The 14,927-nt window shown below is 36.9% G+C and overlaps 1 protein-coding gene across 2 annotated transcripts in view; it reads right to left on the bottom strand.

Annotated features, from left to right (window-relative positions):
• Window positions 1-14,927, bottom strand: part of TMEM131 (transmembrane protein 131) — a 642,113-nt gene that overhangs the window by 613,593 nt on the left and 13,593 nt on the right. For both annotated transcript variants that reach the window (XM_032100312.1, XM_032100313.1), the window contains exon 2: window positions 8,426-8,487. In XM_032100312.1, coding sequence (XP_031956203.1) covers window positions 8,426-8,458 — 33 coding nt within the window. In that variant the 5' untranslated portion in view covers window positions 8,459-8,487. The remainder of the gene's footprint in view (window positions 1-8,425; window positions 8,488-14,927) is intronic.

Genomic DNA, 14,927 nt, shown 5'->3' with positions numbered 1-14,927 from the left:
ATATAAGACTCAGCCTAAGACCCCACCCAGGCCAACTTTTAGACAGAGGGCAGTGGAGATCAAATTTAACTCCAGAAAAATGCAGAAACAAACGGAAATACACATAACTGACAAAAGTGCAACTACTACATTGCCATGGCTGTAGTTAACTGTTGGGAGTTGAATTATCTGACTGCACACCCAAGGTTTTCCCCAATGTTCTGAAATTTTGCTATGAAAACATTTGCTATGAAAATATTAAGTCAAATATCTGTAGATCAGGTATAAAATTACAAATCACTCTGATAAGACTGGTATTTCTGAGATATATTCAAGAGCAAAAACCCATCAAAGATTCATGTTTAAAAGGAAAAGCCTGTTTTTTGCTTACAGATGTCCATTAAACACAAGCAGCATTATAAATTCATTTAAATGACATTTTCTGTTTTTTGAGCAGGAGCTGTTTGCTTTTTGGTTTGTTTGATTGTTTTTGTGGGTATTTTGTTGTGTGGATTTTGCTGGGGTTTTTTGGTTTTTGGATCAGGGTCAATCAAGAGCAAAGAAGTAGCATACCAGCTTCAGCAACCATAGCATCATGGAACTAAACCAAAAATAAATCTCATGTGGCAGCTTCTATAATTACCACTCATTTTTATTACATGTCAATCTTTCAAGTCATGCAGTAAACAAAAACATACAACTGTGTTCAGTTACAAATCCTAAATATGTTTTTGTTTGTTTGGGGTTTTTTTGGTTGGCTTTTTTGTTTTTAAGTTGATCTTCAAGTATAATTCTGGACCTATTGTACTGCAGTCTGGCCTGCTATTTTTCCTGCGTGACTGCACAAAACTGCCAGGAAGTAAAGCAAAACCACTATTTAATGTGTATGTTTTGTTTAATACTGTTGGTTTATCAGATAAAGAGAAATAAAATTATGCTCTTTAAAAAATACAGCTTTGTCTTTTCTTCCATAAAGGATACATTGTAAAAGAGCAGAATTAGCAAGATATGATTTATATGAAACATTTATTAGATCTTATCTGTGTTGGAGAAGCATTACAAATAACGAAATATTGTAATGATCAGGAAGCACAATGCATGTGCACACTACTAATATTTCAAGATATATAATAAGATAAGTTACAGGAAAAAAACCTCCTCAATTGGATTAATTTCCCAATCCAAATCCCCAACAACAAAACCTAAGGTCAGCACAAAAGAAACAGTAGAAATATACAACGGAGTGGGAAAAAAGAGAGGGAAAAATCACCCCTTTTACCATTACTGGGCAGTATCTATGATCTTTCTGCCCAAAAGGCTGTGTTCAAGCCTTGAAGATAGATGATACTTTTTAAATATATTTTTTTTTTAATTTAAAGACAGCATATAACATTTAGGCTGTTGCTACTAGCAGTATCATGCCTTAATTTAATCTCTTATATAACCCTAAAAGGATTAAACTATAAACCAAGAGGATTTCAGTATAAAGATCTTGAGAAAACTTGCACACAGTGAGCTAGAAAATTTGAAGGCAGGCAGTCAGCCAACACCATGGTTTCAAGACTTAAGAATCGTTTCCCTCCACAGGCTTATATTCTCAAGACAGATTTCACAGAGAATCTGTACCTCAAAGTACACCTTAAAGACTCAGTATAATTGTGGAAGACACCAGACAATAATCTGGCATAGATGGAGAATCAAAATCCATACTTTACAGCCTGAAGCTGTCTCTAAAGAAATACACATGGTTGCTAACTTCAGCCAGAACATAAAAACAAAAAATCCCAAACAAACAAACAATCACAACCACCAAGTTAATTTTAATGTCTCACCAATTTGTTATAATAGCTATTCTCCACTTCTTGGTAAGAGGTCATATTACCTAGCACTACATTCAGTCATCTAAACATAGGCATCTGCTGCCACTTGAGATAAATGTCCCAGGGCAGCCTGCCTGGTCTCAGAGTGACATCCAGAAGGACATGGTTTCTCCTACACCCTGTGCCATATCTGCCAGGTCCATGTAGATGCCCAGGATAGCCCAGGACATCTCAAATAGCACTGGTTACCTATGTTGAAACAACTAAACTAGAGCTCAGAAGTCTTCAACAATGATGGTGGGGGCAAAGCAAGGAGGCAGACCCTCTTAGTCAAGATCTGGGGTTTCCAGACACCAAGTATATTTCTTTAATGTTAACAAAATTCTCAACAACCAAAGTTTTCTGCATTCCTACAAAAGAGAGTATCCACACCAATTTAAAAGACTGTTGCAGTTTGAAAGACTCAGAACATTTTACATCTTGCTATTTCATAGTAAGGCTGGTCCCTTTTTGTAAAAAAAGGTATGTGCTGCTTGCAACTAAATGTTGAGAGAGCTACAAAAGTGATACATAGATGGCAGCTGAAATCTTCATTGTTGCACTCATGAGCTCTATGATAATAATTAGCATAATTAAAAGAAACATAATTAATGAGGAATATCTTGCTTCAGGTAATGAAAAAATGAATGCTGTAATCTGAAAGGTAGCTGGAAGTGGACTGAAGTCATTCTTGCCATGGTCTTTCATGACTCAGACTCACATAAGGAAACAAAAACATCAGTTGACTGTAGCTGATGCAACACATGCTACCGACACTGGCTTTGCAACAGTCACTCCTGGGCACCAATTATTTTTATCTAAAGCCTGGGGATGGCAATTCTTCCAGTACAAGAAGCAGAAGAACTTCAGCTGCTCACAAGCAATGGCAATGAACTAAGATGGCTCTTACTCCTTTATAAAATCACACATACGGGAAAGAAAGCTCCAGAGGCCATCAAGTCAGCTGTTGCTCAGTGGAGATCTCATTAGTGCAGGTGGCTCACAGCTCTGGGCCATCATGTTTTGGGTATCTCAGAAGATAGAAATTCTACAACTTCTTTTAGTAACCTGGTCCAGTGTTTGAACCTCCTCAATTTAACAGTCTTTTTTTGTCTTGACATGGGTTTTTGGATCTGTGTCCAAAGCTTCTCATCCTTCCAGTGCACACAGTGAAAAATCTGGTTCCTCTTCTCCACACTGCCCACAGCAATCAGTATTCCTCTGGTCTTTTCTAATGGCTGAAAAAATACATCCTAACATGAGACACCTTCCAGCCCCTGATCATCCTGTATTCCTCTGCTGTGCCTGCTCCAGTATGTCAGTGCCTTCCTTACACTGCGTAGCCCAAACTGGACACAATACTCGAGCTGCAGCCCCACGGGTGGGGGGAAAAATCACACCCCCTATCTTCTGGGTTCACATTTGTTCACAATTCAGTAGGCTGGCAGTTGTCTTTGCTACAACAGCACACGGAGAACTTAGGTTCAACCTGTTGTCTACCAGAATCCCCCCATGTCTTTTCCTCAGTGCTGCTGTCACAGCCCTGCCTATCCTGTGACACAGGGTTGTTCCCTCTCAGGTGCAGGCCTTGCATTTGTCTGAGCTGAATGTCACGAGGTTCCTGTCAGCCTGCCGAAGGCCCTCTGAATAGCAGCCTTGCCTTCCAGTGTAATAACTACTTTGGCCAATTTGGTATCATCTCCAAACTCACTGAGAGTACACTCCATACCACCAACCAGGCTGCTAAAGACAACATTTAGCAGTGCTGTCCTCAGTTCCAAGCTCTATCACAGGTAACTGACTGCCAGCTGAACTCTGTCCTGTAGAATACACCCATCGAGGTCAATGGTCCAGCCACTTTACTGCTACCTACAAGGCCTGTATTCTTAGTGCTTTGGCTACACAGATATCAACGGGCATCACATCAAACCCCTTTAAAAAGTCAACATACAATATGAAAATTCGAGTTAATTAAAAAATACACTGAGACGTTGCTCCCTGAGAACACTATTGCTGATATACCAGAACTGAATGCTTCTTGCTTCTGTTAAGAGAATTCTTTGCTGTGCCACTGAGAATGAAGAATAGGTCATGCAGAAAATACTAAACTTCCTCCAGTAAGACATCAGCATTGCTGAGTCCCACAAAGGTAATTTGGTTCCACATCTTCTGTGTTACAAAGCCACTGCAAGTCATATTAAGGTCCTGTCTCTTTGTCATGTAGGACAACTGTTCTCACTACCAGTCTTTGTAATAAGCAGTTTACAGCAGTTTATGAACAAAGACATCAAATATGTATTAAGTATATATAAGCACACAAGTTTTCTTTTTTTCCCTATTTCAGCTATTCTGCAAACCAGTAATTATCAGTAAAATATTTTCTAGGAGTTTACCTGTAAACAATGGTTTCATACACTTATGATTATTGCAGCAGATTCATGTTAAGATAAGTTGACTGGAAAGTCTTACCACTTTCCTTTTTTATTTTAGCAATACGCTACTTTAAAAATACTACTACATACGCAGAAGTACTTTCCAAACACTCAGTCTGAATAAAAAAAGCAAAACAAAACAAAAACAATCACTCTAGAAAATAGTGGTCCCAACTATACTGTGCAGAAGAATATTAGATACCCAAGGCAAAAGCTCTAACAACAAATAGAATTACCCGGGAAACAGTCCTTTATTAGCTTAAAAAAAAAGAAAACTTTGCTCTGAAAAATAAATTTTCCTTTACTGTTCACTTTTCAAAGTAAAGTCCTCAAAAAGTGAGACAGTATGCCAGCTTAGCATGAAAGAACAGTTTATTAAAAGTAACAGTTGTAGTTTACTTCAGCCCTCCTAATAGTTGCAGATGACATCATTGTCAGAGACATGAAGCATCTGTCAGGTCTGGACAAGGGTTGAAATAATCAGGACACATGGAGGAGATGGAGATGGCCTGACACTGACATAGCAAAGTTCAGATGAAGGAGAGCTTCAATGTAAAACTGGGAAGGGAGTAACTGATAGCACACTAAAGAAAACAATGTGCCTGGAAAGCATAGTGAAATACGAACTATATGAGCAAACAAAATGCTGCCAAAAATTTACAACTCATTTTGGCATTACTAAAACAAGCATTACTAGACAGGGAAGGAACTACTCTGTCCTCTTTCTGAGCACAATGTCCCAAATAAATGCTATACTTTAAGTACTGATAAATAAAAATCCAGTAAAGTTAAAGAGTGCTCTAAAAAACCTGCACAAAGAAGTTGTAGGTAGATTATAGCACAAAATTCTCTTGATGAAGAGGCAAAGCAACCTAACAAAAAACCCAAGTGAACATACGTTTGAGAAAAAAGCAGCAGCAAAATCAGCTTAGGTATGAAACAACTATGTACTTCTCTAGAGGTTTTAAGAACAGAACAGTCAAGCACCGGCCAGGCATAGCCCATCTACACACAACAGCACCTGATAAATGTATACATGATCTCCCAAGGTCCATTACAATCAACCAAGTCTATGACTCTGAGGTGCCAAACAACTACATAGACATCTGCAAACCACCTGCTATTGAAGAAAACAACCAAACTGTACACTGCATTTACATTAATACTATTCTTACCCTATGTTCAGGATCTAAATGAATTATTTGAAGAGTTCAAAAAGTTGAGTTTTTAAAGGAACCAATTCACGTGAACAGACAGAATTAAGAAATTCCCTCATTATTTTAATTTAACCCACAGACAGAACTAGCATAAATTTATTTAGATATAAACCTTTAATCTGAACACATATGCTGAAGAACAGAATTCTCACTTTCGCTCTGGCAAGACAGAAGGTTGAACTACATGCTACAGCACTTTCTAAACCACAAACTCTAAGTCCACACCCAGAGAGTACAGTCTCTACTTTTGCTAGTTATTCAGTAGCATGAGCTCACGAAATTTCCACTGTCAGTTTATTTTTACCCATGAAATGTTTTTCTGCTTAAACATTTAAAGATTTATTCTCTTTCAATAAATAGCTGATTTCAGTCAGACTGGTCAAACCAGACTTCTCAACACATTTCATTTATTTTTTACAGCAAAATTCCTGAAATGTGATTGAAACACGTAAGTATTTTACCAACAGTATATACTCCAAATAAGTAAAGAAAACCAGCATCAAGAGGGTTGACACTAACTGGATGGAAGTGGCAGGAATCCCTAAAAATAAAATTATTCAAGGCTTGGCATTTGATTAGCCTTAGTTGGAAAGCAACTCTTTCAAACAAGAAAAAGCTTGCTTCCACTCTAAAGACATCAAATTCTTTAGGGAAGTGGAGATAAACCAAGACTGGAGATAGCTTTGATACCTCACTGATTATTAATCACTTTATGTACTGTATTGGTTATTTTTTATATTGAAAAAAAAAAAAATCACCTGAAGGTGACATAACATTAGACAATACTGATTTACTACTGCATCATGGTATTTGTAATGAACAACAGACATTTGTGGAAGCTTATGGAAAGCCCGAAAGAGAAACAGTCAGTGACATCAAGGTAGGTTTAAAACTTTAGTAACTCCTGTTCACAAGACATAAGCCTGGTTTTACAGCAGTGTAATGGCTTTTTTAAATTGCAGTAAGTAGTCACAAGAGGTCACCATATTAAAATCTACATGAAAAAAACCCAAATTATCTATTAGCTAGAAAACAGTATACGCTGTCATTCTGATTAAAAGGAAGTGGTTTCACTTTATATACGTATGTTTGGCTTAAGAGCCACAACCATAATATAAAACATACAAACCACTTATCAGAAATTTTGTCTCTCTTGTTTTGCTTTAAATCAAACATTCAGCAACATATTAAGGGAAGTGGTAGCCCAATGAGATCTAAAGCACTGCAAATTTTATGGTGCAACATGCAGAATTGCTTGACTTTGTCCCACCATAAGAAGTTCTCTTGTCTCTGCTACACCTTGCAATAGTGTAATTAACAATCCTTTTACTTTCCCATCTTTATATGACTTATTGAGTGGCTCACAGCAGTACCATTACTTTTTGGTCTAAGAACTGGTTGTTAATGGAGTGCTCAAATGAGTAAGATAATTACAGATTTGTAAGATTAATTTGAATTAGTTTAAAAAAAAAGGATCCTGGAGAAAAAGGAACACTTAAAATATAGATGAGCAAATGTGACTACATATTCTTTACCTTAAACACTGGGCCAATGACGTGTCTGTCGTTTTTACTATACCACTTGTGTCAAACCAGGTGTATTGTAATAGAGTATGTAAAAGAAAAGAAACTAAGCCTTGTGGGTTTTTTCCTTGTATTTCTAGTGATATGTGGTATCTTCATGCAAGTTAAAGAAATATTCAGAGTCAAAAGCTTCAATAACTGAGACTGTAATCACTATATGGAAAACTTCCACCACTATACCCATCCAAACATAAGCCTATACACAGATATCTATTATGAGAATGTGTTTAGCACATGACAGCTAAACAACTGGCTAATGAGGAACCTGAGGCTTTTTTGTTTGCTTCTTTGGTAGGGTTTTTGGGGGGTTGGGGGGGGGGGGGGGGTTTGAGGGGTTTGTATTGGGGGTTTCCTGTTTGTTTTTAACTTCAGTGTTTCCTGTCACTAGTTTACATAACTTTGAAGTATCTTACTCTGGTACATTATAGTCTTAACACCTATAGTAAGATACTCTTGAGTTACAGAAAAAAACAACCCAAACAACTTGGTAGGCGGGGGAAAAAAAAGACACCATCATAAATCTGAAACATGTAATACGTTGACGCATATGTTGACTTATCTGGACTAGATAGGACGTAGAAATTATAAATCAAGCACTGCACCTGGTAACTCCTCTGCTCCCTTTCAAGCAGTAGGCTATCACCATCAAGGAATTTTAAGAAAAATATTCTCAACATACATACAATCCACAAAATGCATGCATATGAAATCCTACTCAATAGAACTTCAGAGCTATGTAGCTCTAGTATCAAGTCACGCTGCTATGTATGTCATCCCAACTACTACTGCCATCTCAAAATTCCAGCAGATACCCTTTAAAATTAACTTTTTTCCTCTTTTGACTCAGACCAAAAGAAAACTGACAGGAATGGCAACATCATACATGAAAAACACCTACTTGCAACAGTAATTACTTCACTGCAGTAACTAGAATTTTTTTAAACCCAGTGGTAACTTGGTTCCAAGAACTGCCTTTAGGTTTGCGAATCTTACAACACTTGCAGTTCCTACAGATGAGTTAGCCAATTGCATCCCAACTCTAGATCAAGATGAGCGTTAAACACAAAGTATCCCCCAATTTTTCTGAGATAAAAGGAACTGGACAGAGAGACAGGCCAGAGAGAACCTGTGGTAAAACCCACCAGTTTTCCCACCACAAAACATCAGGGAACCAGAACCTCTGAACACACCAAAGTATACTGTTGAAAGTAACTTTAGAAAGTCCAAAGGTTCTGCAGACTTGAGCTTAATGTTTGCTTATTTTCAAAACTCCACTAACCCATGTGTTTCAAAAAGCAGCTGTCAAAAAGAAGACGAAATGTTGCTAGTTCAGATGATTTACTCAGATTACATACCTGCAATAGGTCTCCTTCATCAAAACGCAGCATTTCTATTATACCATCCGACTGGATGAAAGCTGCAAAGAAAAACAAAAAGAATGAAGTAATTTAACAAGAACCCATTTAGTTATAAATGAAAAGAACAATTTAAATATCTAAAATCCGTTGTATATAGTTTTGTAGACAGCTATGACAAACCAAAATAACAACGCAGAAGCTAACAAAATATCAAACACAAATCTGTGACACTAATTTTGCTCGAGAAGTACCACATGTGGCAAATTAGCCTTTTACTTAAAAATGTTTAACTCCAAAGGGAACGTGTTCTTCAAGGGTCCCTAAAAAGAGTGATTGTACCAAGCTAACTCCATACTTCAATGAATATGACAGGCTGGGTACCTGAACAACTGAGTTTAATATGTCTAAGCCCACAAAGAGTTCAGACACTGTTTGTTTCTGAATTTCTGTTTCATTTACACACCAACAATCTTAACTGTACACCTGGAAAGCCTCCTTCACACTGCAGCCTAATCCTTGGCATGGTAACAATCCTCTCCATCTTGACAGTCACATATTAAAATTTGAAACAGTTTAGAAGTGTTTGCACCGTAGGACTAAACTCCATGAAAAGTTCATGCCTCAGTCACATATAGGATCCTCAAATGCTCCACTCATTTCCTCTACAAGTTTGGTCAGGCAATTATTTTCATTACCTCTTAAAATGTAGGGGATGCTACTTTCTTCTAAAGACAAAGAAATAAGGGTATTGCCCTTCCTGTAAAATATAATAATCTGTACAAGAACGAGTATGATTTAAAGAGGAAAGAAAAGTTCAAAGAATTCTACATTTTTCCCTGCAAAAATCTGCTCTCACACATACACACACAAAAGCAGGTCTTTAGAACAAAATGCAGCAACAACCTTAAATGAGAAAATTGTATTACCAAAAAAAAGCCCTATAAATAACTCCTCCTCTACCCTATGTCCTTTTTCCATGACTGTCTTTACCATTTACCATTCATCCTAGATGAAGCTGAGTGAGTGATAACATGCCTGTCTTCCCACAAAGAGGAACAATTTCAACAGGAAGAATTTTAAGATTTTCCAGTACACAGTGCGCACTTCTGGAAGATGGATTTTGAATCCCAGTCCGAAGAAGGAGATTTAAACTTTCATCTCCCACTTTGGAGCTCAGTGTTCTAATAAAAACAATTATTATAAGGTCGCCAACAATGCCACTCTATGATGCTTTAAAAGAAAAAGTGACAGTACTTTCAGAAAACAAAAAGCACTCTTGGTAGACAGGAGTAAAGGCACCTACCATGCAGAGAAACGTTAGTTTTGACATATATTTGTTCCAAACATTTCCTCACTGGCTGCTTTGGTGACATCTCACTCAGTACCCAAAATTCACTATACTACTTAACATACCACTGTTTGCAAATCCCATTCTGCATCCCTGACTTCGTCCCATATTTCGATACTTTCTCCTTAAAGGCACAAGCTCCACAACCTTGCTTTCACATGACCCAAAGTAAAAGTTAACACAAGACAAAGATTGCTGCAGTCATCTCGAAAAGTCTCTTTTAGTATGCAAAAAACCTGAAACAAATAAATAAAATCCCCAAACTACAAAATTTTATGCAATTACTTTTCAAGCTACCATACCACACAATTCTAATGTGCCACAGGCTGGGAAAGCAGCCCTGCTCAGGTGGAGTGTAAGAATCACCACAGAGGAGAAAGGAGCTCAGATTATAAACAACATGTATGTCCTGCAATATTTACAGTGGCATGAGAAATCCTAGTCAGTTGTGTCAGCAATAACTTAGTATTTTTTTGTGTGTGTTTATTGTTATTACCTTAATGTTACCCAAAACAAACAAAATCCATCCCTGATCCAAGAATCAGGACTTTGGTCAATCATTTAATATGGAAGAGCTATAATGAACAGAGGGCAAGAGACCCCAAAAAAAACCCCTCAAAACCAAAAAACAACCAAAAAAAACACTGAAAAAGAAAATACAAAAAACAAAAACAACAAACAAAAAAAAAAGGAAAAACCAACCAACCAACCCACCCCAAAAAACACCAAACCAAAACAGCATGTAAAAAGCTTTTACAATATCAAGTCCTACAGTTTATGAAAGTTTGGGCTTTTAAAACTTAAATTACTGAAATAGGTCTGCCAGTTTAAAGTTTAATGCTAGAACAAAGAACAAGTGAATTCTTCTCAATTTAACTGGCAATACATATGATGCAAGACATTCAGTTCACAGTTTAATTTTGGTTTTAAAATCACCAAAAAGTTCTGTAAGTGTACTGCATTGCAAGATGTAAGAAAATGAAGCTTTGACATGTTAGGTTAAAATGCAGAGTATGACAGTTAATTGTGATTTCACAGAAGTATCATGCCTATCCTCTGTGCAAGAATCCCAAATTACAGATTAAATGACACAGAGGGAAAATTCTCAATTTTTAACTTGGGGAGAAATTCAGAATGAAATTATATTTTTTCATGTATTTGATTTATTCAAAGTTCAGCAATCACAATTTTAAAAACTTACAGATACAAGCACACCTTCCTATTAATCAAAATGAATTGCACCTCTGAGATTGGACTTTCTGGCATTGTATCGCTTTCTAGATCTCTGGTCTGGAAACAAAGAATACACAGCATTTGATTGTGACATCAGGCACAAACAAAAAAAATCATTAGAAAACAACTTTTTATATAAATAATCTATCAACAACCAGGAAAGCATAAAAGGCTATTTCACCTAATCACAAATTCTTAATATTTTTTGAGGCTTTTTTCCCTTTGTTTTAAATATGATACAACATCAGTACAAAGAGCAGAAAGCAGCAACCATTCTTCCACAAGGACAACACACAGTGAAGTCCCCAGAAATTAGCCCAAACTTTCTACCCAAGCATCTTGAATTCAGACCTGTAGACCCCGAACACTTTTTCAGCCACTCTTTAGTTATTTCATCTTAGTGACAACTTATGAACAAAGCAACAGATGTTACAGAACATTTTGAGTGGATGACACTGTTAAATAGAAGTGCCATTCATCATTATATCATTTAAGAAATATTTTCAGAGGGCAGATGACAGTGCCAGGTTAAGTCAGATGCACTGCAAAGCCTGGCTGCTGGCCATTTCACAGCAGGCACATCTCAACTGAGACGGTGATGAAGTTGCTGTGGTTATACCTTTTATTTTGGTTTCGACTAACTTTCAAGCCTGCGTTTCTCTTTATTGGTTATTTCATCAAAGCAAGGAAATGGAAGGTAAATATGTATACCTTCATGAGATGAAAGCTTGTTTTTGCAACTGGCTTCTCAGACTCTTAACTCAGGATGAGCAACAAGTCACCTCACTCAAATGAGGCAAAGTTAATTACATTTTAAAAAACCTCCACTGACGAGTCATAAAGAATCACCCAAATCCCTCTAAGACCAGCTCTCAAACTGTCCAACATGGACCACAGAGAGGACAAAGCCTTCTTCAAAGTGAAATGCTGACAGTGCCCTTCCAGGTACGTTTTTGCCCATTCCAGAATTAGCAGTCGCTCATTTTTGCACTTGTGCTACCTGACCTAAGCAAGTTTACAAACTTTGCAATGCAAGCCCCAAAACAGTTCTTTCTATCCTTTTACACAAAATATGTATGTCACCAATAGACAATAGGTTGTTACCAATGCGCAAAGTCACTGTAAGTAATTAAGTATGAGATCACTTGGGCGTGCTTTATAAGGTGAACCATTCCCCATGCTACAGAGGAAGATGACTGTTTCCTGCTAAGTCCCTAACAATTTCCCCTGGAAAAACTTCTTCCCAAAGCCTGAGTTGATACCATCATGGTCCATTACCAGTCTAATACTGTAGCAAATACAAATACTTTAATACTCTGGAACAGTAAAATGCAGCAAATTAACAACTGCTGCCCGAGCCATTTCAGTCACCCCTGCCATATGACTGGCAACTGCTACAAGATAGGTACAACATAATATTTGGGGTAGGAAGCATTTCAGCTGTCACAGCGTGATCTGCCACTGCACAAATCAGCAGCCAAGAAGCCAAATTACACATAAGGAAAATAATTTCTTCCTGACCCTACAGGCAATTGAAGCCCTGAAGGCTAATTATAATAGCTATTAGTCAAACTTTAAATGTTCATGGACCAAAGAAGGAAAAGGATACATATTCATATCCGCAGATTTCAAGGCTAGAAAAATCATAGTCTCCTTTCCTCTTCCCCTATGCTGAACAGAATACTTTCTTCTGAGAGGTATACACGAATTCCTCTCAGCAGAAAACCTCTATCCTTTCAAGCTTCTTCAAAAAGCAAATGTAACAGATTCATGAGACTATGTAACAATTTCAGTCACTCTTGCTACTAGGATATTACATTATTTCAGGGTCAAATTTTTTCAGCTTCTAGCTTGTATATCCTTGGTTTCCTCTTCTCAGACAGTAGGTTACTATTAACAGAATATATAGAAGCAAACACTAAAAATACTCTAAGTTTCATTTTCTGTTTGTTTCAATCTACAACCTTTAAAATGCAACTTCTTTGATTAAGTTAGTTTTACTATGAAAAGCCCATAAAAGATATCAGAAAAAGACCATGAACCTAGTCTTTCCACTTGCTTCAGAACAGCTTGTTCTACTGAGAGCACTTTCCAAGCTTTCCAAACTCTTTAAAAATGGCAAAAGAAAACCCACCACCACAACCACAGCCCCCAGTCCCCAAACCACAGCTTTCTGGAACAATAAAAGCACTATCTAGTCATTATTACCAGTAGATTCCTAAATGCTTTCCCCTGCCCTTTCCAAGAACATCACAGTGCTTGATGGTAAACACCTAACATGACAAAAATTAAACCAACAGTAGCTAAATTCACTTAAATTCCTCAAAGCTTAAGAAGCATCTTTTCACAAATTTATATAGCTAGTAGACAAATCTTGCTCAAACACATCCCTATTTTGATTGTCTCTTGTCTAAGCCTTTCATATTTGGGGCTAAAACAAGAAAAATACAGACCTATAAACCATCAACTAAGAAGAAAATTTTAAAATCCTACACATCTAAGCAAACAGGAACTTAATATCAAAATCACTTTAGCCAACATCAGTCTTTAGCTGTGACTGAATCACATAGAACAGAATAAATTTGCATGTAATGCGAGAGCAGTGAATATGCCAAGGCTCCTGGTGCACAACAATGAAAAAAATCTCCACAGCTCACAGGTTATGAGGCCTACTCTGACTGAGATCTGATTTTTAAGGTGGCTGTGCACACTTATCTTTCCTTTAGCCACTGCTAATTTCTTCATTTTAATAGGAAAGTATATTCTGGCATGTATATTTATAAAAACACTATTCTGAAACATAACTTAAAGCTACTCAGTAACAGTGTATTAATTTATTTCTATGTTAATGATCTTTATATATTCTCTTACATGTTTGCAAGAACTGTTTTCTTTCCTAAGTCTTGTCTAAACCAGTTTTACTTCTTTTAAATTGGATTTATACAAACCTGTATCATCTAGTCTCCAAATTTTCTCCAAATTCTGAAAATAGTGTCATATCTTACCAAAATAGGGACAGATCAATTATTTAAATAATTTCTAATTTACACTAAGGTTTTTTTTGAAGTCCAGTTTCCAACTCTTTGTCTTAATGACTAAGCCCACTTTAAGGTAGCTATAACCACATGAGCCAATTACAATGCGCTAAATGCCACTCACTTCTGTCAATGTAATTGTAATTGCTACATTTGTATCACTACTGGTTAAACGGCAGCACTAAACCTGGACAAGTTATTTTTAAAGCTTTGACTATGAATTAACTGCTAATGCACAGTCACACAATTTCAATCATCCTGAACAGTGGAAAACTGAGCAACATGGGTAATACAGGCAGGTGGATACAGAACAAAAAAATAAAATTATTATGGACGGAAAATTACATTGTAAAAAATAAAATACCATACAGATAAGGGAAAACAGTATTACACTGTATGTGAGCAACCATTTTAATCAGCTTCAGGACTACAGAAGTCTGGTGAGCCTCAAGAAACATGTCCCAGTTCAGTGTTCAACACAATAAATCTGACTAAAGAAAGGCCTGTTCTCCAAGACGGAAGAGTCAGTGTTAGCTATCAGCCTGGATTTCTGCCTACATCCCAACAGGTGACTGTTCACTGGAAATGTAAAAGGTCATTCTTTTATGAGACAGCGAATGTCAGGCAAGTGAGAATCACCAGCCAGCAGGCTTGCTTTCCAGCTAAATCCTCTTGCACTTACCTAGGCAATTTGCTTGTTTATTTTCCAGTACTCCATAACAAGGGGAAATTAATAATTTTTCCAATTAATAAAATTTCCAATTCAGGAAGAGTCATCACAACAAAGAAAATACACACAATGCAGTAAAGATCACATGTACAAATGTCACACTTGGAAGGCTTTTTGCATAGAAACATATTCATTCTTTCTTCATTATTAAAA

The sequence above is a fragment of the Corvus moneduloides genome, chromosome 2 (assembly GCF_009650955.1).
Source record: "Corvus moneduloides isolate bCorMon1 chromosome 2, bCorMon1.pri, whole genome shotgun sequence".
NCBI classification, from domain to species: domain Eukaryota; kingdom Metazoa; phylum Chordata; class Aves; order Passeriformes; family Corvidae; genus Corvus; species Corvus moneduloides.
Note: the sequence above shows the minus strand (reverse complement) of the source record. Positions and strands in the feature narration are given on the sequence as shown.